Source organism: Xenopus tropicalis, chromosome 4, assembly GCF_000004195.4.
Source record: "Xenopus tropicalis strain Nigerian chromosome 4, UCB_Xtro_10.0, whole genome shotgun sequence".
NCBI classification, from domain to species: Eukaryota; Metazoa; Chordata; class Amphibia; order Anura; family Pipidae; genus Xenopus; species Xenopus tropicalis.
Genome location: NC_030680.2, coordinates 74,295,153 through 74,319,035, shown reverse-complemented (window position 1 = coordinate 74,319,035; position 23,883 = coordinate 74,295,153). Strand labels below are relative to the sequence as shown.

General features: G+C 38.8%; 1 protein-coding gene across 1 annotated transcript in view; it reads left to right on the top strand.

The window, feature by feature from the left end:
* The window catches only part of slc9a5 (solute carrier family 9 member A5), a 78,384-nt gene that overhangs the window by 38,990 nt on the left and 15,511 nt on the right, over nt 1–23,883 (top strand). Inside the window, exons 4-10 of the mRNA XM_002931691.5 lie at nt 1,916–1,994; nt 2,128–2,305; nt 6,562–6,782; nt 9,922–10,124; nt 17,689–17,778; nt 18,535–18,605; nt 22,796–22,925. Coding sequence (XP_002931737.2) covers nt 1,916–1,994; nt 2,128–2,305; nt 6,562–6,782; nt 9,922–10,124; nt 17,689–17,778; nt 18,535–18,605; nt 22,796–22,925 — 972 coding nt within the window. The remainder of the gene's footprint in view (nt 1–1,915; nt 1,995–2,127; nt 2,306–6,561; nt 6,783–9,921; nt 10,125–17,688; nt 17,779–18,534; nt 18,606–22,795; nt 22,926–23,883) is intronic.

Genomic DNA, 23,883 nt, shown 5'->3' with positions numbered 1-23,883 from the left:
GTCTGTAATATTATTTGTTTCCTGTTATTTATATAGTGGGGACACATTTCTCTAACGCTTTAAAGAGGTTATAAAATTTGTGTCTTTATGTCCCCAAAGCTTGCCTCCAAGCCAGGAATTTAAAAATAAGTGCTTGCTTTGCTGCCACTGGGAGCAGCATCAAAGGGGCTGAGGATCACTACACTATACATTTACTTGCAGAAATAAACCCCAATTTTACAATATTACACTCTTATTATAACTTTTATTTTGCACACTTTCATTTCCTATTGCTCAGTTATGCCTACTATACTTAGGTGACAATATCTATTTACTGGGTAATTGGCATCAGGTCTCATTAAACTGGAGAAATAGCAAAAAAGGGGAGCACTCACCAGATGGGTTGAACTGCAACTAGGTACTCCATGCTGCAACGTCTCAAACACGGCCCCCAACTCAGTGCAATATAGATAAATTGTGGACGGAGCACAGGAACATCCTTCCATAAAATATCACTTTTATTCAAACAATTAAAACCATCACGGAGTTAGGCACCCACAGCTTTACGCGTTTTTATGGCTTCTCGTCACTTCATCAGAAGCTACACATGAAACTGGAGGAAGGAAGTTAAGAACCCCCTGAAATGTTGATTTTTACAGTAGCAAAATGCTCACAGCATATTAATTGTTGTGGTACCCCTGATAAATCTGTGTGCAGCACTAATGTTTTGATAACCATCTATAGGGCTCTGGCACACGGGGGAGATTAGTCGCCCGCGACAAAACTCCCTGTTCGCGGGTGACTAATCTCCCCGAGTTGCCATGACCCGCGATCTCACTGGCGAACATGTCAGTCGCCGGCGGGATGGCACACGCGGCGGCGCGATTTCGCGCAAATCGTCGAAAAAGACTCGCGAGTCTTTTTCGGCGATTTCCTGAAATCGCCCCGCCGCGTGTGCCATCCCGCCGGCGACTGACATGTTCGCCGGCGGGATCGCGGGTCATGGCAACTCGGGGAGATTAGTCGCCCGCGAACAGGGAGTTTTGTCGCGGGCGACTAATCTCCCCCGTGTGCCAGAGCCCATAGAGCATTACTTTACTATAGTTTGCTTCATGCAGATCAGATTTATTAGCTTTTTAAGAAACATCCCACTTTCACAATAAAAATGTTTTGAAATCCTAAAACAGACATTATACTAGCAAAGCATACTGCCATAGGTAAAGTCTAAAATCAGTTACAGTGCATGGGGATATTTAAATGTTTTTTAAAATGGGATGTGAATGTAAGAAACAAGTTTCCATAATGAAAGAAAATATATTTCCAAGCAACTTTGCAATATACATTTATCACAAATGTCCAATGGTTTAACATTATTTGTAAATAAAATTGCTGTTGAAAGTAGGGATGTGTTAAGGTCCAGTGCTGCTCCAGCTTCTCCCACTATTGGCATATGTGTAGATGTCCCATCAGTTCACAGGAGATACAGCTACCCCCCTTAGCTCTGCCACCCAATTTAGAAGTAAGTATCCGGCAGAGAGCTGGGGGATTTTTTTTTCAGCTAATTTTTCTATTTGCAATATAGGTACTCATGGGCTGCCTTCTAAAACTGCCATGCTATGCATGTCTGTATGGTTGATACTGCCCTGACTGAAAGCAGTATTTGTTTGTCCTTTCTCCTCTTGATCCTGGTGGCAGAAATAATGAACAGAAGTCATGTGATTGGTAATCATCAGATCCCAGCATCCTCCAGCACATAATACATATGAAAGAGCAGTGTTAGTCGATAAAAGGTGTGCTTTTTTGAAGGCTGCAGTACTTTATTTCCAGCATTGTTAAGTCATATTGGGCCTTATAAAGTTCAGCTGCCTGTTAACAATTTATTTAGAAGACCTATTGCAGTGGATAATTGGATATCTGTCATATCTTCCTGTTGCAGGTTCTATACAAAGTATTTAACTCTTTTGTTGAAATGGGCCCAGAAAACGTCAAGCCTATGGATTACCTTAAAGGTGTTGGTAAGTAAGCATGTTGGGTATCCAGATCTGTGTAAAGCTCATAATCAGTAAATCACTTTAGGGCTGGCTGGGTTTGACTATTTTCTGCATAAACACTAGCTCATTGTGAGAACTGTATTTCATACCTTTTCAGGTTCCTTCTTCGTGGTGAGTATCGGTGGTACAGCCATTGGTCTAGTGTTTGCTTTTCTACTAGCCCTTATCACCAGATTCACAAAGCGTGTCCGCATCATTGAGCCTCTTTTTATCTTCCTTATTGTCTACCTGGCCCACCTTACTGCAGAGATGGTGTCACTCTCCTCCATACTAGCGTAAGTATTTGCTTTTTGCATTTTGTTTCAAGTGTTATTGGAGTGTTTGAGGCTTTACTGGGGCAAAGGGTCAGGATTATCATAATGCATCTTTTCAGTTTCTAGCAGGTTGCTGAGGTTCATGGGACCATGGTACCATGATATACCTTTGTATAGTTGGTGAGGTGGTATGTCTCTAAAACAGTTATTTGCTCAAAATATAGCCTATGTAGTAGTTTCGAAGGGAAAAGTATCTGTTGATTCCACAGGGAAATAGTACAATCCATACAACGAAGTGGCAATGAGGTCAGTTTGTGGGTCAGTTTATTAATGTCCTTTCCTGTATTTTACAGTTTCCTAAAATTATATTGAAACTGCAATTATCTTCTGTGTCAGTTTGACTTGAAACATTGTGGTCCTAAAATCTCGGGGATGTATAGCCAAAAATCGTAATCCTTGTATGCAAAGCCTTTGTATTTTGCATCTTGAGTTAAGATTTTTACAACTTACCTCGGCTAAATTCTGGGAGTTGTAGCATTAAGGAAGGAGAGACAAGCAAAGTCCCCTGGCAAAATAGCAATCTTTTCAAAACAGTCGGGAATATATCTGAAATGCTCACTGTCTTTCAGTTTGCAGTTAACCGATAAGGCAATAGTGAGATAGCATCTTGCTAAATCCAGTTTGTTGCAGCTAGGGTGACCAGAATCCAGCCGCCTTCTATCTTTTATCTTTCTTCTTTATTAGTAACATTGGAATCAGGTTTCATTTTTTTACCAGCCAGGTCAGTAAAATACTAACTATATGGCAACCTTTGCTGAAGCTATAGTGTATGTGGTGAGCTTCTGACACAAAAAAAAGCTTTATTATTGTTTTCCTTGCCTATATTTTTTATTAGAATAACACAGTTTAAAGCACAGAAAAAAGATGCAGAAAGAAAATAATGCAGGGTGAGGCAGATTAAGACATTTTGGAGAGGCTCCTGTATTGCTAATCAGTAGCCATAATTATGGACAAAAGTTGTTCAGTAAAAGTAACCTTGGAAGTTTGCAGAATCCCAGGCATTGCTGAGCATCATCTTCCTAAGTGTACTTTACCATTAACTGCTGAACGCATGACTTTGTTCAGCCCTGAGGATATTGTTTAGGCTTTTGTTGGTCTAATAGAATAGAGCTTAGTCACAGCTGCTAGAAACCTTTTTTTAGAGGGACAAGGTGAATATCTAAAATGAATGCCGCACAAGCATACCTATTGACTGCAGTGAGTCATAGCGCTGAGCCTGTTTCAGTGTGTTGCATACATTGTGGTTGCAGATTTGAACTTCTTTGCCCATGTGATGACTCACTTAATAGCCCTTTTGTATGTAATTAAATGCCAGTAAATTTCTTATAGGTCTTTAATTTGGACCCAGTTCTTTTTTTAGTTCCTCTGGCCACATCAGTCATGGTAAACTGCAGACCTTTAGATGTAATTAATCCACAAATTTCACAGTGAAATTAACAAAATTTATTGGTTCAGATAATTAACACAACATAACAGAATAACCAAAACATACTATACCAAACGACAAACAGGTGCTACCCAAACTCCGCCCTCCTAGGTTATTCAGTTATGTTTTGTTAATTATCTGAGCCAATAAATGTTTGTTTATTTCACTGTGAAATTTGTGAATTAATTATATTTATATTCAGGACCTAACAGTGAGTTTTTAAACACTAGGTTCTCTTTCTCAGTCCAATATCTATTTTGCTAAGACCTTTAGATGTACAGTAGTTGCTTTATAACCCACAGCATCACACAAAAAGCTAAAGGCTAACAGGGATTCTGAAAGTTGTAGTTTACCAACATCTGGGTATGTGAAGGCTATCTATCTCTGGCCCCTGTTGTAGTCCTCTGTCACAAAATAAAATGGACCTATTGCTTTTCTCTTAATATACCAGAGAAAACATGGGTTTTCAGTGTTTGCTACTTATTTTTTAACTATAATATTGTTCACTCTATATACCCCACAATTTTGTAAAACTGATCTGCTTATAACTATATGTCTGCTATCACTATATGCAACACATGTGACATAAGTTAGTACTTACTGTTTTGTGTTGTAATGCTCTGCATTAGATAGAGTGAATATTAAGGCTTACAAGTCGCGGTAACTTTTTAGCGTGTCGATTAGCGAGTAATCAACCTGTCTGTCTTCACCTTCACAGTAAATATCCCCACAAAATCTCTCCACGTCAGAAAATGAATGCAAGTCTCAGTATTCCTATTGCACAAGAAAAGAAAGATGGCATCATCTAGTGGCCATTTCAGAAAATAAAACTGATGAAAAAGGAAGCTATATCTATATCTTACATTTTGTTTCAGGAACTTTAAAACACAGGAACAAAAAAAACAGTTATTGTGGCATGTGCAAAAGTTTGGACACGCTTTTATTAGTAGCATACTCTACTCAGTATTATGTCTTCTGTATGTGTATAGGTTTCCTTCCATTTTTGTAGGGATTTTTACCCACTCTTCCTTGAAGATCACTTTTAATTCCAAGATCTTCTTGCATGTTTTTCAAAAAGGGGTTAACTCGCCTATTAGTTAACTTTTACTGTGTTAAAAATGGCTTAGACTTCTGGACGCTATTCTTTATTTTATTTTTGATAGTATTTCATTTTTACCATTCTCTTTTACCTCTTTCCAGATTTCAAATGGGAGGTCACTGATCCTGGCAGACAAAAAAAAACAATTGTTCTGTGAGGCTAAAATGTTATTGTTGTTGCCACTATTTATTGCTTATCTTTCTGCTCAAGGCCTTCTCCTGTCTGTATTGCAGTCTCTTATTCAGACTACTGCCTGGTTATTTAAACAATAATCTAAATAATTTAAAAAGTACAAAAATAAAAAATGAAGACCAAGAGCAAATTGTCTAATATCATTATTTATCCCATACTAAAACTTAATGTAAAGGTGAACTTCCCCTCTAGCCACCATTTTTCTGCACTTTTGCACATACCACAATTAACATTTTCTATGTTCCTATGTTTTAATTTGTGAAATAAAATATAACTGTGCATTGAAAACTGCAAATATGTTGTTTATCAACACACAGATTCCTGCAGTAGTTTTTTTATTTACAAGATTAATTAAATATTAATTAATTAATTAATTAAATGAATTTGTCAACTTATGTGTTATAAATAGCAAAAATAACTTTGCACCAATAAAAGGACTGTTTCATTTTCCATTAAGTCCTGGGAGTGCTGAGTTATTTTTGTATTTATATATACATATATATATATATATATATATATGAAAGACGTAGTAAGGGTCAGGGCATAAGGAAAAATAATGTGCTTTATTTGGAGGCTTACATATATATATACACACATAAGTTGACAAATTACATATTTATTTAATTAATTTAATGAATAAGTATTTAATTAATCCTGTAAATAAAAAGTTTGTATTCACAAAACAACTGGGCACCCAGGCTCAGAATGGTGTTTTTGGAGAGTACCCTTCAGTCTTTTTATCTTTTTGGAGGGGCCTTACAATCTGTTCTTAAAGGAGAAGGAAAGTCACTTTGGCATTTTACTGCCAATAGATTTGCCACATTAGTTCCGCCTAGAACAATATATTTATTCTATATTTATATTTATTCTATTCATAGCTTCCTTTTTGCAGGCTAGCGTTATAGCTCAGATCACGCATTCCTAAGGGAGGGGGGAGTGAGTTTTATGAATTCTTAAGGGAGGGGAGAGAGAATGAACAACCTTTTTGAAATCTTTAAATACCTGCCACTCCAGGTTTTAAAAGGTTAATAGTAAGGCTTCAGCATCCCTCCCTTAGGAATTTACTTTGGCTGTTGGTTATAGCACATGCGCAATTCTTCTGAGCTCAGATTACTAAACACACCCTCCAGTCTAGCAGTCAATGAAGAAATGGCTTTGCTGGTTCCAATAGAAACTGTGCTCTAGCTGTCTGCTCCTATCTTCTTCTCCTAAATTCAGCTTAACCATTACAATGCTCTTCCAAGCAGGACTTTCTATCAAAGTAAGTCTTGCCTGTGTAGTCCTGCATTCTTATCTGCATGAACTTTACAGTTCACATGTTCTGTAAATATCACTGATGATGTGTCACTTTAGATTAGTCTTGGAATGATGAAGGTTTGAGGTGCGTTTGCTCAAAAATGAAGGCAGTACTGGAAAATGCAGCAAATTTTTAGAATCCAAAAAATTACTCATTACACCTTCACTACAAACTGACCTAATGGTGTTTTCCTTTCTTGATAGAGTAACATTCTGTGGCTTGTGCTGTAAGAAGTATGTTGAAGCGAACATCTCAAACAAGTCCAGGACCACTGTGAAATACACAATGAAAACTTTGGCAAGCAGCTCAGAGACCATTATTTTTATCTTCCTTGGCATATCTGCAGTAGATACTTCCAAATGGATGTGGGACACTGCTCTTGTCCTGTCTACACTTATCTTCATCCTAACTTTCAGAGCTGTTGGTGAGTAATTTCACTCTCAATTTAATTACAGTGTCAGCTTGTCATACTTTAGATGAGGAATCTTAAGGTGGCCATACACTTTGCGATCCACTAGTTTGGTGAAGTTGGCAAGTTTGAGGACCACATTAAGAGCCAATACAATCCCTGATCGGAAAATCAAACCTGTCTGATTGAGATCTGCCCTATTTGAGGGGGTGCCCATATACGGAAAAATAAGCTGGCGAATTGGTCTGAAGGACCCGAATCAGCAGCTGAAATCTGCCCTTGTATGGCCACCTTTAGCAGTAATTCTTTTTATTTTTTTTCAGGTTTCCTTTCATCTGTATACTTCAGATGCAGAATAGTCCTTCATAATGGGATCATAATGTATTATTTTTAAATTGATGCATGTTTTACTAATTCACACCCAGTTACGCCTAGCAGAATCAATCATATAGGTTTAATTTTATTACTTTTGTTTCGCATGACTTTTTCATACGCTTGCGCCACTTTTTCATACGCTTGCGCCACTTTTTCATACGCCTGCACGAAAAATTCGGAAAGGTTCTGCCACTGTTTACAATCGTCCGGTACGAAAATTTTGTGACTTTCGGATCGCCAATACAATATTATCGTGACTAATACGATTTTTTCGTAAGCATTTTCGTGATATTTGCGATCCTTTTTAATTTTTCCCATTCGGGATTCAAACTCGTGTTTTAATGAATCGGCTCCCTAGTCTCTGCCGCAATGCGCTCCTCATTTACTATCTGTGCCTTCCAGATTGCAGTTTTACAACACTTGTTATAGTGTTTATATTCCTATTCAACTTTTGTCCCCTCTATTTCTTAAATGCTTTCCTTTTATCCACTATTAACTTGTTTACCAGGGTCTTTGTTGCCCCAGTGTATATTTGTTTTTTGCACCAAACATTAAATGATATAACATTATTGTCGCTATATGTTCTGGGTTGTTAGAGATCACTAGATCCAGTATACAGGCCCGGATTTGTGGAGAGGCCACAAAGGCCCGGGCCTAGGGTGGCAGAAGTTTAGGGGTGGCATGCAGCCCCGCCGCAAAATTTTTTTTAAATTTGGCTCCCATACGGAGCAGTCGGGACCTCTCCCCACTGCTCCGTATGGGAGATTAAAGGAGCGCATGCGCACTCGCAGCAGCGGGGGGGGGGGGGGGCGCGTGTTTGCGCATGCGCACGGGTGGAGGGGGCGACCAACAGGGGCGGCCTCGGGGCTCCCAGAAGACAAATCCGGCCCTGCCAGTATAGCAGTGTTCCCCAACCAGTGGCTCGTGAGCAACATGTTGCTCCCCAACCCCTTGGATGTTGCTCTCAGGGGCCTCAAAGCAGGTGCTTATTTTTGAATTCTTGACTTGGAGGCAAGTTTGGGTTGTATAAAAACCAATAGAGCTGGGCGGTATGACCAAAAATTTATATCACGGTATTTTTCAAAATTATTTTGGTGTCACGGTATTTGACGGTATTTTTTAAGTATATTTAATGTATCATCTCACAATTACATCTATACTGGATACTGTTCCATACATGCAGAAAGCAGCCTATCCCAAGCACAGTGGGGCATTGCATGCAGCCGGGACACAGCATAGAGAGAACCAAATTACACTGCATGGCCAGTCATTAAATACATGTAGCAAGTTATGCTGGCCACAAAGACACATGAGCACACATATACACAAGTAACATCCAAAAGGCTCCCTGGTTTTCATATAAGCAGGGCGGACGCGGTATGTGCAATGTCAGTGGATATCTGTTATACATTATGTGCAATGACATACGTGCCTAGCAAGCTCAGATGCAGAACGAACAGCATACAACTGGATAAGTAAAGTTGCAACTTGCCGCCCAGGCGAGAAACTCACCAGAGGAGAGCAACTGGGAGCCCGTGGCCAAGCTCCTGACCAAGCACGACCTCCATACCAGGCGGCACTCCTGGGCGGGACGCCGCACAAGGGTCACTGTACTCAGGGCTCTCATCGCGCTCAGCAATCGCATCGGCATTTTGCTGAGCGCTGAGCTCCAGGTGCCGCGCCGATACAACGTTCCGGGTCGGCGTGAGATCAGGATAAGGGAGCGCACATGCGCACTTAGGGGGCGGGGGTGAATACCCTGACACAACGGTATTGGGGTATATTCCAAATGAATATAATTTTAAAAAAAAAACACCGGTATTCGGTATTAAAAGGTATACCGCCCAGCACTAAAAACCAATTATAATGCCAAACAGACCCTTCTGTAGGCTGCCAGTTCACATAGGGGCTATTAAGTAGCCAATTACAGGTCTTATTGGCACCCCCAGGAACCTTTTCCATGTTTGTGTTCCTGGTTGGCTTCTCAAGAACCTGTGACATAAAGTTGTCATGCAGCAAGTTTTTAAACTTGTTTCCATTTACTGTGCTGGCAGTACTATTGCTCCAATCAATACCTAGGTAATTAAAATTCCCCATTATTATTATTTGTCCCAAACTAGCAGCCATTTCTATTTGCAACAGGAGCTAAGCCTCGTCCTCTTCACCTGCATTAGGGGGTCTAAACCCCTAGGATTAAATTGCTTGACTCTCTGTTAAAAGCTCAACCCATAAGGCTAATCTCCCATGGAGCAATTCAGTCGCCCGTGATAGATCTCTGCTGCAATCACTTTGAAATGCCTTTCCAATGGCAACAAAAGGAAACACCAGTGGAAAGGCCTACTTCCAAAGTTGCCTGCAGGAGGAAACTTTGTGTGTCTTCAGAAAACTGAAGCTATGAGTAGGCCTTTCCACCAGTGATTCCCTTTATTGCTGGTGGAAAAGCATTTTAGAGCAATTAGTCACCCGCGGTAGAGAGATCTATCACAGACGACTAAATTGCTCCATGGGTTATTAGCCTTAGGCTTCAGCTCCCTTATTTATCATCATCACTTTCTCCTTCATATTGGCTTTTAAATCCTACTTTACGAACAGACATGCCCTTCTTCCTTTTCTATTGCCTCACTCCAAAACAAAGAATAGACTTTAGATAATTACATGATCATGTTTATTCTTTGCAATGTATAATAATGGAGGGAATAGTTCACAGTTAAAAATCCTTTATGTCTATGAGTTCAAAATGTGTAGGAGTTCATAACAGATAAAATGTTCTATATTCTAGGTGTTATCCTACAGACCTGTGTTTTAAATCGCTTTAGACTTCTTCCCCTGGACAAGATTGACCAAGTTGTAATGTCATATGGTGGCCTGCGAGGGGCAGTTGCTTTTGCATTGGTGATTCTTCTGGATGGCTCCAAGGTTAAGGCAAAAGATTATTTTGTGGCAACAACTATAGTGGTGGTGTTTTTCACTGTAATGTTTCAGGTCAGTACAATGGTCATTCATTTTAGTTCATATGTTCATTTTTCTATGCACCATGGGATTTCAGATAACTTACTCTGCATATATTTGCAAATCATTACAGATTGTACAGATGTCTGCTTTACAAAATATAAACACAGTAAATTAACTGTACACTATAAAAACATAAATGTATCTATCCCAGGGCTTTCATTTACTTTAAAATGATGTGTGCTAATTGCATTGACTAGGTACTACAGTAAGTCTGATCGGACCAACAAGGCAGGTAATACTTAAATGCACAAGTATACTAACAGGTTATGCAGGGTATAACAACTGCAAGTTGTTTTCTATACAAAATTGTATGTTTTTGCCACTATTCCAGTACTTTTTGTAAGAGGATGATCAGACATTAATAAGAAATGAAGGGTTATGGGACCCAAATATAAACAATTGCTCCCTAACCCAAACCCAAACATTCTATTAATACAAACTCCCAAAAGCAAAACAGTTACATAATTAATATTCATTCTAACAGTCATTTTAAAGGAGAACTATACCCCCGGGTGCTAAAAGCCCCATTAACTTTCACTGCCTAGACCCCCCTCACCTCTCCCTTATTGCATAGTTCCTATGTTTAAGCACTGTCCCTATCACTAACCCCTAGCTAAAAATGCAGAGTAGCGCAGCAGTGTACCTGCCCAACATCTTCTTACCAACTGAAGACACTTCAGGTCTCTCTGCCAATAAGAACCTGTTTGCGCATGCGCAGTTGGTGGTAGCAGGAAATCTGCTAAAACTACGCAGCCGCAAACAGGGTCCGTGTCATCGGTGAGACCCGAAGTGTTTTCAGTTGGTAAGAAGATGTCGGCCAGGTACGCTGCTGTTATACTCTGCATTTGTCCTACATAGAGAACCCTCAGCCCCAGCATTGTCACTTTACAGCACTGGGCTCTAGAATGACAAAGGCCAGTGCAATGTTTTCAGTTTCTGCAGACACCCCTCTGCTGCTTCTGTGTCCGTGTGGATAACTTTGAAGGACACATCGCTGGTGGGCCGAGGTTCAAATCAGATGATAAAATACTGTTCTGGGCTCCATCCAGAGCTCATTACTGTGACAGGGTTCTATTTGCTAGAAGATTTTGATTGGAAAGGCCTTGCATAGAGGATTAACATTATTAACTCTTGATCCTTATTCTTTGGAATGATCTATGATTACAGCAAGACGAGAAAGAGGAAGAGAGACATTCAAAGCTACTTTTAAAGCTTCTCAGAAACAGTTTGTTTAAAAGCTCTAAAGCAAAGTGGCAAAAATGCTCTGATGATCACTTCCTACAAATTTACTTTAAAGGAGAATGAAAGTCTGCTTATTACCTTGGCCCCCTCCAGAGGAGTTGCACGATTGCTTTAGCTGGTTCTAAAAAGCAGAGCAGGATGGCAGAGAAGAGGACTTAAAGCTCTGCAAGATGTTTCTTGCCAACCCTGTTGTGCTGCTTTGCTTTTAAGAGGTCTAGGGGGGACAAAGTATTCAGCAGGCTTACATTCTGCTTTAATTTAATGTTTTTGAAAAATCTAAAAGCAAGTTAGTGAACAGAATCATGTATTACCCTACAAAATGAGTTTCATTATATATTGTATCTTAATATATTTCATGTCCTCATACACGTAAACAGTAAAAGCTGTAATTCTTTTAACCAAAAACATTGCAACAATGCCTACCAAGCTACTGTATAAATTTAGCAAAATTTTGCAGCTGATTTGATATACTTAAATGGAGTAATGATACATGTTGGGAAATCATAATGGGAACATTATCTGTAAATGAGAAACAATATGCAAAATATATAAATGACATATAATGAGAAAAAGTGTTGCTTTTAACAACCATTTTACAGTTGTAGCTAATAAATGTATCCACTGGAGGGCACCATTTCCAAGTTATAGCAATGAAATTGACCTGGGATCTAAAACCACTCTGCCTACGTTGTAAAAAAAAATAATGGAAATTTTAGTTTATCTGCAGATGGAGTGACATAGATTGGAAAGTCAAGCAATAAGAGTTCATATTTGAATATCATATATTACATTACCTGTGACTCAGGAGTATTAAGTTTCCCACATCAGTAGAAAGTACAGGATAGTCATCTCATGTGATATGCATTCTTGTAGGCAGTGCTTTCTGACAAATCAAGTCATGTCTTGGTGAGGCTTAGTGCACACAAACAATTAGAAGTGTCAGCTGTTCCTAAGTGCAGTGAACAGCTCAGTAATTTTCCAGGCAGTGGGAATTGTTTGAAGTCTATTACTTGTTAAATGCAATGACCTGCAACACAATGATTCTGAATGGTTTGTGGACTTCTCTCCTAGAGGGCATAGACTGGTGTGAGAGATTTTCACTCTGGCCCAAAAACAGAGCTCTGTGAAGCAAAACCCTCTGTTAGTGTAGTGGTTGATCATAGTCATGGCTCTAAAGCTGGCCTTGTGAGTCGTCACCCAGAAGTGACAAGGAATTTCTGACCCATTACACAGAACTATAAAGCATGCTGAGATAAACCTACTATGCACCTAAACATTATATGTGGGCAGGCTAAACTGTGAATTTGTAATTGTCATGCCTTAAAAACAGAATAATGTTTACAAGAATATGCACTATATGCAATATTTACACTTTTATGGAAGGAAAGTGGACTGTCCTACATAACATGTCAGCAGCCTATTCCGTTATCCTACATAAAACTGTGTAGAGAGAGATAGACTATTTTTAATTGGCTACTCTGTCTGTAGCAGGATAAAATTTCCCATGAACATATATACAGCTGATACATCATGTCCTAGAGTGCCTTGTTCTTTTTATTCTTTATTTATAATTCAAATCACCATTTGATCAAAGTATTGTGGTTACAACCACTATAGTAAGTATAAACAGACACATGACAACAACCAACGAGCAGCCGAGAGAGTAAAGGTCTTTGAACTTGCAGGATTCTATTCTCTTTGTTGTGTGCCTTGTTGTAAGATATAGTGTTTGTATAAAGCTGTGCAAGGGTATAAGTATACATTGCGGTGGGGTCCATTGCCCCCGCCTCTATTTCCCTAATGTTTTTCTTGTCAACTTTATGACCACATTGACTGCTTCTTCAGATAGGTAGAGATTATCTGGCAATACTTGGCCATTCATATTTAGATGTCATCCATGACAGCTTGCTTCTTTGAGTATCACATTTGAGTCCCAATACCCAACAGGGGTTCTAAGTTCAATTCTCACGTGTGTCATCTGCAAGTAGTTTCCTCCCACACTCCGAAAACATACAGACAGTTCAGCCTTTTACACTGCAGGCAGAGTGCATCTAGCTGTTCTGAGAAAGTATAAAACAGAAAGTGCTGTTCACAGCCATTGGAAAGCATTATTCTTCCATTTTTGTATGCTTTATTTATGTAGTACTGGCATATTGCACAGCATTCATACCCTAGCAGAATTTAAACACTATGGTCAATTTCACTGTTTTGTTTATGAGAGGGAACCAGAATACATATATTCCCATCACGTTACTCACAGAAAATCTCTTAATGGCTATACAACACCATAAACAAATTTTCACAGAAACCAAGGGACAGTTTGACATCTCTGGTCATTTAAAATGATCCAGTTTTTGAATGAAGAATATTTCTACATTTTCCTAACAAAATCTACGAAAATCTTCCATCTTTCATCCATAATCTATGAACTCCACAGGTCATAAGGCAGCCTGGTTAAATTCACTAAGGCAAGGATTGAAACTAGGTTACAATGATAATGTGACATGAGCATTAATATTCTTTTCTCTACACAGGGCACTTACCCATTCTTTTGTGTGTGTGTAATATAAAATTATCCCTTGCACAGCCATGATGGGGCTTTCTTTTGTAAATTATAGTTCTATCTAGCAGAAGATCCCTCTAATTTCTTTTTGTTGCTCAAATGTGATTTACATTTAATTGGTTTGTTATTTGGATGTTTGTAAAGTATGCTGTCTCTTTTTGTCATGATTTAATTAGCATTTAGAAATGTAGTAGATTCACTCATAAACCCTGTTACTGCAGGGAGTCCTGTTAGTTCATCAGACCGTATGCTGAGAGGATTTGGCCATAAGGGTAGTTCCAGGTGGTAAAGCAAACACAGCCAAGGGCTTCTTAAATCATCAGAGCAAATCATTCTCACTAGAGAAGGCTGCTGCTTCACAGTGGCTGCCATTTAACATGAAGATTTAATAATCTGCTGCCACTTGGCTTATCTGACATAGAATAGTGCACACAGCAGGAAAGGGAACATTATGTGCTCCTTCCAATTCTTTGACAATATAATTAAGGTTAATATTTGTAAAATGTATTGTTACCCTTAGTATGATATTGGTATTGGCTTAAGGCAATTTGCAGTTGGTCTTTATACCACAGATAACTAAACAAATACATGCAGACAAATTGGGCTCCCTGGGAAAGATATCCTTTGCAAATAAATCGGTACAATAAATAACAGAAAAATAAAGTATATATGATACCTGCTGATAAAACAGGTACATTTCCAATTTATAATAGATTGTGAATTAAGTGCTGAAATATTTTGCTTATATTGCTCACAGTACATTGTGTTTGTAATTATTCCCTTACTCAATTTTACTTACTTAAAATGCCTACCAAGAAACATGTCCAATACAGAAAATAGATGTTTGTTCAGTAACAAGGTTTAAGGTTTGGAAACTTTTACTGCAGCAATAATACTCCAAAGAAAGTCTACCAAAATGTGGTGAACAGACTCTATGAAACCATTCACAAGACCAAAATACTTTATTATGTATGTGAGTTGCTAGAAGAGAAAAAGCTTACACAATAAACAAAACAACCAGACTTATAAGTCGATTTAACAGCAATTATGATGGAATCATTTTAAGAGAAAATAACTGTATAGAATGCTATTAGGCAGCCTTTATGCACACTATCAGCTTACATGAGGCTTTATTTGGTAGTAAATATTGTTTTTATTCAACCAAAACTTGGTGAGCAGAATGTTGTTCCCGAGCCATTGGTTGGGGATCACTGCTATATAGAAAGAATCTTTGGAAGAGGGATGTTTATCAATATGAGTGAGCAGCCATGAGAAGGAAACATCATCCAATGTTTCTGGCAACACAATGCAATTTGGTTGCCCTAATGTTGTGAAAAGCAAGGTAATGTCTTGGTACAAGACTTAAAGGAATAGTCCAGTGTAAACATAAAACTAGGTAAATAGGCTGTGTAAAATAAGAAATGTTTTCAATATAGTCAGTTAGCCAAAAATGTAATCTATACAGGCTGGAGCGAGTAGATGTCTAACATAATGACCAGAACACTACTTCCTCCTTTGCAGCTCTCTAACCTGTTAAAAGTCAGTAACCAATCAGTGACTTAAAGGAACAGTAACACCAAAAAATCAAAGTGTATAAAAGGAACTACAGTATAATGTACTGTTGCCCTGCACTGGTGCAACTGGTGTATTTGCTTTAGAAACATTACTATAGTTTAGTAAATGAAGCTGCTGTGTAGCCATGGGGGCAGCCATTTAAAAGAGAAAAGGCACAGGTTACATAGCAGATAAGTTCTGTACAATACAATGGTGTTTTATCTGCTATGTAATCTGTGCCTTTTCTCCTTTTTCCAGCTTGAATGGCTGCCCCCATGGCTACACAGCAACTCTTTATATAAACTATAGAAGTGTTTCTAAAGCAAATGTGCAAATTTTACCAGTGCAGGGCAACAGTGCATTGTATTATGATTACTTAAAAACATTTTTATTTTTTGGTGTTACTGTTCCTTTAAGAGGGACCAGATTTGACAACTGTTTGCTTTTGAATCTGGCCTGCGTGCACAGCATATCTATTTACCCAGTGTTTTTTTACACTGAGCTGTTCCTTTAAACAAAGCAGAAACTTGAATTAATTTTACTTGAAAATAGTAAATAATCAAAATATGGATTATTCTTTCAACACATTACACCTTTAGTGTAATTACTCTTTATAATCCCTATGTCAGCTTGAAATGTTTAACAAGATTTTGTGATACGGCAGTAAAACTGTGTTTGCTCCAAACTGTCACTACGCTAGCCAAATAAACTTGTTTACGTTCATGCAACCACTGTTAACTGCCCTTTGTAAAGAGCCATATTTATTCTTAAATATCACACAAGGCTGAAACAAAACTGGCAGTCAAGGTACATCATCCAGGAAGATTTAATCCTTTTAGCACACAACTCTATTTAAACCCATAACACATTAAGCTCCATTGAGCAGATGAGGAGTTGAATGCATTCATTTTGTTGGGCGACCTTTAGCTCTTTTGGGAAACAGGAAAGTGTATGGTATTTTGTGTGAATAATTATTTGGTAAAGTACATGTCAAATTATAATCCACTATGGGTGGCATGCTAATACAGTGGTTAGAATGGTTGCTTTGTGGTACAGTCTGCAAGGAGGTTGGATGTCCCCACGTGTCTCTGTGAGTTTCCTTCAGTTTTCTTTTAGAAGCATAAGGAGGGTTTCTCCTGATGACCCTGGTTTGTCTGTGGCTGGGAATGATAAACAACTTCTGTAAAGAAGCTTACCCTAATCTAGTTTAACATAACCTCAGTGTGCTGCTAAAAGCATGGTCATGCCCATTCCCACACCTTGTGTCTCAACCCTTTCTCCCTGTAGATTGTAAGCTCTTTTGAGCAGGGCCCTCTTCACCTCTTGTATCGGTTATTGATTGCTTTATATGTTACTCTGTATGTCCAATGTATGAAACCCACTTATTGTACAGCACTGCAGAATATGTTGGCGCTTTATAAATAAATGTTAATAATAATAATAATAACATGTTGGTACTACATAAAGAAAAGATTATAATATAGGGGCCAGGTACAAGAACATGCGGCACTGTCAGCGAGCAAGAAGATGGAGATATCTGACAAATATTTTGGCTGCAGTATCGTTTGCAGTATTGTGTAGTAATTTGTATTGGAAAGTTGCGTCATATTACACATTATTTCAAAACTTCGGTGGATATCCTCTTTAAACGATGTTATCACTGAAAAACAAAGCTGTCAGAGCAGCTTTTATAACTGGGAAACATAAATTTTTATTAACTGGGAATAAAGTCCACTTTGCGCATGTGCACACATATACACACAATGTAAACTGACTGTTACCAACCCTCTCAATAATGTTATTTTTCATGACTACACCCAATGCTTTGTAGTTAACCAGCCTGGCAACAATGCTAAAAAGGTCACATTAATATCATTAGGAACTGCAACTGGCTTTTCTCTTTAATACATCAATAAATCTTTGTGAATCAAGGAATAATTCCACATTATTTTAAAAAGGCACACAAAATATATGTTTTGTGCATACTACCATAATTACATTAAAAGCAACATTGTTACATGCAGAAAAATATTTATGTAAACTGCATCGAAAATAACACTGGAAAAAATCATGGAACCAGTCATGTTATGTAAAAAAGCCACCACAGATTTATATGCAGCATGGTGGTATGTCCAGTTGGCATCACTTTTACTGTGACTATTTTTCCTATTACAGGGTCTGACCATCAAGCCTCTGGTAAAATGGCTTAAGGTAAAGAGATGTGATCACCACAAGCCAACTCTAAATGAGGAGCTACATGAACATGTATGTCTATTTAAATGGATGTTATTTTCAGTGACCATCAAGTGTTTTCTATCCAGTGCTGTTCTAGGTTCCTTTTGGCAGCCCCCAATGCTTACTGGAGAGGGCTTGCCCCCTGCCCATCAGCCCCGTCTGTTTGTAGTAACTGTCCAGTGGCAGGCTGAGGTTTTGGAAATGTTTTTGGAAAAAAACATGTATTTATTTGCAGTTCTAGGCATGTGTTTTGATGTGTTTTTTCTATGATTGAAACCAATATGTTGTAGAAAAATTGAACTACTGCTGGTAAATGATACACTCACTGTAACTATTTTTGCTTTTAGTAGTTGCATAGTGTAGTTCCAACTACTTTAATGTAGGCAGTCTTTTCTTAGAAGAAAGACTATAGCACTGCTAGAGAGTTCAGTTCTGCTGCAGAGTTCACTTTTTATGATGCAGCCAAGTGCCTGTAGATTCACTATATCAAATACCAGGATATAATGAGAAACCAAATGCTAAACAAAGGTAGAAGAACCTGTGCACTCAGGTATTTGTGATTGCTGTTGTCTTCTGCCAGAGAACCATAGCAACCAGAACACCAATATCCACAGTTAGATATTTACAATACACTTCAATGGAAAACCTACTATACAGTAGAGACCCCATTTTACATTTTTCAGGGGAACCGGAAAAAATGGTATAAAATCTGGGACAATTTCAAAATAAATGCCTCACTGATGTATTCACATGATTACTGAAAAATGATCCTTCTCTTTTTTTAAGGCGTTTGATCACATAATGGCTGCTGTTGAGGATATTGTAGGTCACCATGGTTACCATCACTGGAGAGACAAGTAAGTTAAACTATTCTAGTTTTTGTAACAATGGCCAGTCGTTACTGCTGTTAAAATTACCCCTTTACCTGTAATAGTTCATCCCAGCGCTGCACCTAGAGATAGGCGCAACTGTTTGCCACTCATGCTGGGAGCTGGATTTTGAGAGTAATACAACTATTATCTTTATATCTAAAAAGTAAACTTACCTGTGACAGTCAGGAGTCTGCCACAAAAATGATCACGTATCTGCCTCTGCAAGTTGTCTGTAGGAATCCCGTATGTGACATTGTCAGGCTCGCAAAGACTCATTTAAAGATGCCTCGTTAAGGACAGAATTTGACCAAGTAAAAAGCCACTCACAAACTTCTTGTAACTACTTGTGCCACTATAATAGCAATTAATGATTTTGCACCTACATTGCAATTTTCAACCTTTTTGACCTCATGGAAGACCTCTGATTAAACCCGCCTTGCCGAAGTGATAAACTACAGGGCTTCATTTGGTAGTTGCTCCTGTAGGCACATGATGTTACACCAGTTGAATCAAACAGGTGTGTCTCTGGTTTCGGCGCCAACTGCTTCTTAAATGAGCACAAGGGGCCGCACTCCTTGGTGCTCTAGCATTTGCATTCCTGGGGGTCCCCTAGTTTTTTTTAAACTTGTAACTAAAAACTCCTATTTTGAAAATGTATTCACTTGCAAAGACTAAATTGTAAATAAAACAGGGGTCCAGACCAAGTTGGCACCTTATTGGCCTGTGAATGGGCCTGCCGTGCTAATATCTGGGCAAAAATTGGTAAGATACCAAAATGGCAGGTTTAAAAATCCAGGCAGCCCAACATTGCCCAAGACAATTTTGGCACATTGGGAAAAGATCTGCTCATTTGGCAACCCCCCTGTGACCTATATTAAATATTGGTTTCAGGGTCCTAAACATCATGGAGTCCCTTACAGTTGCACACCCTGTACCCCCACCCCCAGATGGCTGCCCTGGACATGAGTTCAGTGCCAAGATACTTAATGGAAAGACTGCACTTTGAAATGCCAAAAATTACTTGAACACTTGCTTGAGCATTTCTGAGAAGAGTTTTGCCTGTCACCGCTACATGTGCCTCAGGCAGTACAGTTCCTATAAATTACAATAGGAAGTGGTGACAGGTGAAGTACAGCGTTTTCAAAATGCTGTGTGTCATTAACCTTATAGACCTATGTATCCACTACCAGGATCTTTTATGCATTTCTGGACTTGCAGTGGAATTCCATTTCTGATAAATATAGCTTTACTCTTTGATTTAGTATCTGCTCCAGTAAAATATTATTGCTTGTAACCTTTAAAATGGTTTAAATGCGCACATATCTTTAAAAGACTTTATACCTATATACCGAGGGTTATTATTGTATGTAATCATAACACATTTGAAAACATTACATATAAGTACCATAGTCTATCTGTATAGTATGTACAGAGACCCCATCTCCCCATTGAAGAAACAGGATAAGAAGAACGTGGGTAAGAGGAGAAGGGGGGTAACCTGCCAGGGAACTGGGAGAATAAGCAACCTAAAATAATGCATTCATTAGGAAGTGTGTCAAAGACTCCTAGGCATCTCATCTGCAATTAATAGAAAAGCACTGACATAGTAAAGAGATATTTCTTTGTAAGCAAATTCCTTGTTCATGAATCACATGAAACATAGTTCCTCTAACATGAATGTAAAAATGCTGAGCATCCGAAATGTCACGACCTGGGAAAGACCTCAAAATCCTGTATTTTAAGAAATGTCCTTGATCTTATTATTATTAACATTTATTTATAAAGCGCCAACATATTCCGCAGCGCTGTACAATAAGTGGATTTCATACATTGGACATACAGAGTAGCAAATAAAGCAATCAATAACTGATACAAGAGGTGAAGAGAGCCCTGCCCAAAAGAGCTTGCAATCTACAAGGAGAAAGGGTTGAGACACAAGGTGTGGGAATGGGTATGACCAGAGTTGTGAGAGGTGTGGCACAGGGTATATTGCTTTTAGCAGCACACTGAGGTTATGTTAATCTAGATTAGGGTAAACTTCTCTAAATAAATGTGTTTTTAGAGATATCTTGAAGGCAGAGAGATTGAGAGAAAGTCTGACAGTTTGTGGGAGCGAATTCCAGAGAAGGGGGGCAGCCCTTGCAAAGGCTTGAATGCGAGTGTGTGAGGAGGGAATGAGAGAGGAGTTGAGGAGCAGGTCAGTAGAGGAGCGTAACAAGCGGGTTGGATGGTACCTAGAGATGAGTTCAGAGATGTAGGGTGGGGCAGAGTTATGAACTGCTTTGAATGTGAGAGTCATTAGTTTGAATTTTATCCTGGATGGTAGGGGAAGCCAGTGCAGGGATTGGCAGAGTGGCACGGCAGAGGAGGAGTGGTTGGAGAGGTGTATGAGCCTGGCAGCAGTATTCATTATGGACTGGAGTGGGGACAGTCTTTGGAGGGGAAGGCCAATTAATAGGGAGTTACAGTAGTCCAGGCGAGATATTATAAGAGAGTGAATAAGAATTTTGGCAGCATCTTGGGTGATAAATGATCGTATTTTGGAAATATTTCTTAGGTGAAAGTGACATGATTTGAAAAGTTACTGGATATGAGGAGTGCAGGACAGGGCAGAATCAAGGATAACCCCAAGGCACCGGGGCCTGGGAAGATGGGGTGATGGTAGAATTGTTAACCGTTATAGATACCTCGGGAACAATGTGGGCGTCGGATGGGGGAAAGAGAACCAATTCAGTCTTAGAGAGGTTTAATTTAAGGTAACGTTTGGACATCCAAGTGGAGATAGCGGACAGGCAAGAAGAGACACGAGTTAGAATATAAGAATCTCATACATTTTATCTATTCCGCTAAACAACCTAACCTGTGTCAGATGCGAGCACAACAGATTTTTTTAGTCATTGCCTTTATGCAGGTTTGTCCCATTTAAAATACAAGCAGTGGCAGTGATGTTGATGTTAGGGCATGGTAGCTCAGGGAATATCTACAGTAGCAATATACGTTTAACAGCCTTTGTGTTCATTATTAGATTCAGTTCACCCATTCAGGATAAGGGTAGATGCTGAGAATTACTCTCTACTTGCTTCCTGAGACAAATATTTCCCCAGGGAAACTGTCAAAAACTGAGCTGCCCATGGAAGTTAAGAATTGTAAATAACTATTGCAATCATTTTAAAGGGTTTCTTTCTTTGGTCCACTGTTTCTAACCTGTGGCAATTCCTTAAAAATTTTCCTGAGGCTTAAGTTGACTGTGCTCCCCAGGCATGGGAACAGTAACACAAAAAATAAAAATGTTCGAAGTCATTAAAATATAAGGTACTGTTGCCCTGCGCTGGAAAAAGTTGTGTGTTTGCTTCAGAAAGACTGCTGTAGTTTATATAAGGATGAAGACACAGAGAGCTACTAGTAGCAGCTACTTGTCGTGGCTACTATAATAGACAATGCTGATCATTTAATGATAATTGTCTGTGTGTGTGTGTGTGTGTTTTAGCAGACGCAATTCTCTGTATTGTCTATGGCAGGGTATTTTCTGGTGTTTAGTAGCCGTGAAAAAGTAGCTCTGTGTGTCTTCACCCTTAATAAGCTGCTGTGTAACCATGGGGGCAGCCATTCAGACTGGAAAAAAGGAGAAAAGGCACAGGTTACATAACAGGTAACACATAATCTCTGTTGAATACAAAAGAAAACAATGCAATTTATCTTTTATCTGGTCTGTAACCTGTGCATTTTCTCGTTTTTCCAGCTTCAATGGCTGTCCTTATGGCTACACCAGATTTATTTATACAAACTATAGTAGTGTTTCTGACGTGAACACACAACTTTTACCAGTGTAGGGTACAGCACATTTTATATTAATTACTTTAAAATACTCTCATTTTTTGGTGGTACTGTTCCTTTAAAGTGGTGGGATAAAAAGATTTCATTTTTGTTTCTGGAATAAAATCAGAGGTTCCATTAAACCTGGTTTAATGGCAAATAAATTCCTTGGTGATCTGTTAAGTAAAAAACAGCATAGAGTTACTACTCTAGATAAAATATGCCCTGCACTCCTTTGTAGGTAATTGACTTTAACTGCTCATTCAACGCTGAGCTCTCTATTTCCTGACGTGCTTGTGTCTAACAGCCTTGGTCCCTTTTTTGCTGAGCCTGACTTTCTCTTTCCTCCCCATGTGTAACAGATGGGAACAATTTGATAAGAAATATCTGAGCCAGTGGTTAATGAGGAAATCTGCTTATCGGATCAAAGATGAAATTTGGGAAGTCTGCTACAAACTCAATATTCGTGATGCTCTAACTCTAGCAGATCAGGTAACTATATATCATTTTCAGGTAATACATTTCCTGGCCCCTGGAGAGTTACTTTTTTAGGCAACACAATTCCAGTTCCTGATACAGTGAGGGCTGATCACAGATGACCCCAGAAATCTCTGGTAAGAAAAAGACATGTTTGTGCTCAGTGGGACGGAAGCAGCTGCTGCTTCTATTAGTATTGTGTCACTCAGTACTCATCCCTCTGGCGTCAGGTCTTTCCACAAGGGCAGCGAAGACATCTACTGCAGATTACTGTATATACTCACTCTGAGACTGTCAGCAAGATCTGCAAAGTGCTACTTGACGTAAAATGAGTTACTGTGTATGCCAGTATGTGAGAGAGTGAGTGAAAGTGCTTACTTTCTTTTATTGCAGGGCTTTACAATATAGATTTGGGGGCATATGTACCACTAGAAGTTTGTTTATACAGTTTAAATTTTATTCTTGTTTCTTACATTTACTGCAAATGTTAAGGGTGCCAGGTGAGTGATTGGTTTTGTCTCTTCCAAAAAAACTCAACCAAATTGAGTTTAAATTGGTGAAAAGTAGCACTATGGCTACAGTTTTCAATTTCAGTTACCATTTCAGCTGTTGGACTACAACATCTAGTATGTAGTGTTACGTAAGATGTTAAGCGGTAGGCAGGGCATAGTAGTTCTGCAACTGATGTGTGATATTATTTGCCTGTCCCTTTAACACTTCTGACATATGGCCCCTATGCAGCAACATCACAGCTAAGCCATTGTTCACATTGGTTAATTGAGACCTGTAGACTGGCTGAATCTAAGTTTGTGTTTAAAGAACTAAGGACACCTACCCTCGACATCTTACCTATAGTTGGTTAAACCTCCAGACTGTACATCTTGGCACCTCTGGGAACTCAAATTCTGGGGATTTTCTGTACAAACCCTTAAAAATGGTATAGTTACACCTGCTTAGAAATGACATTAATATT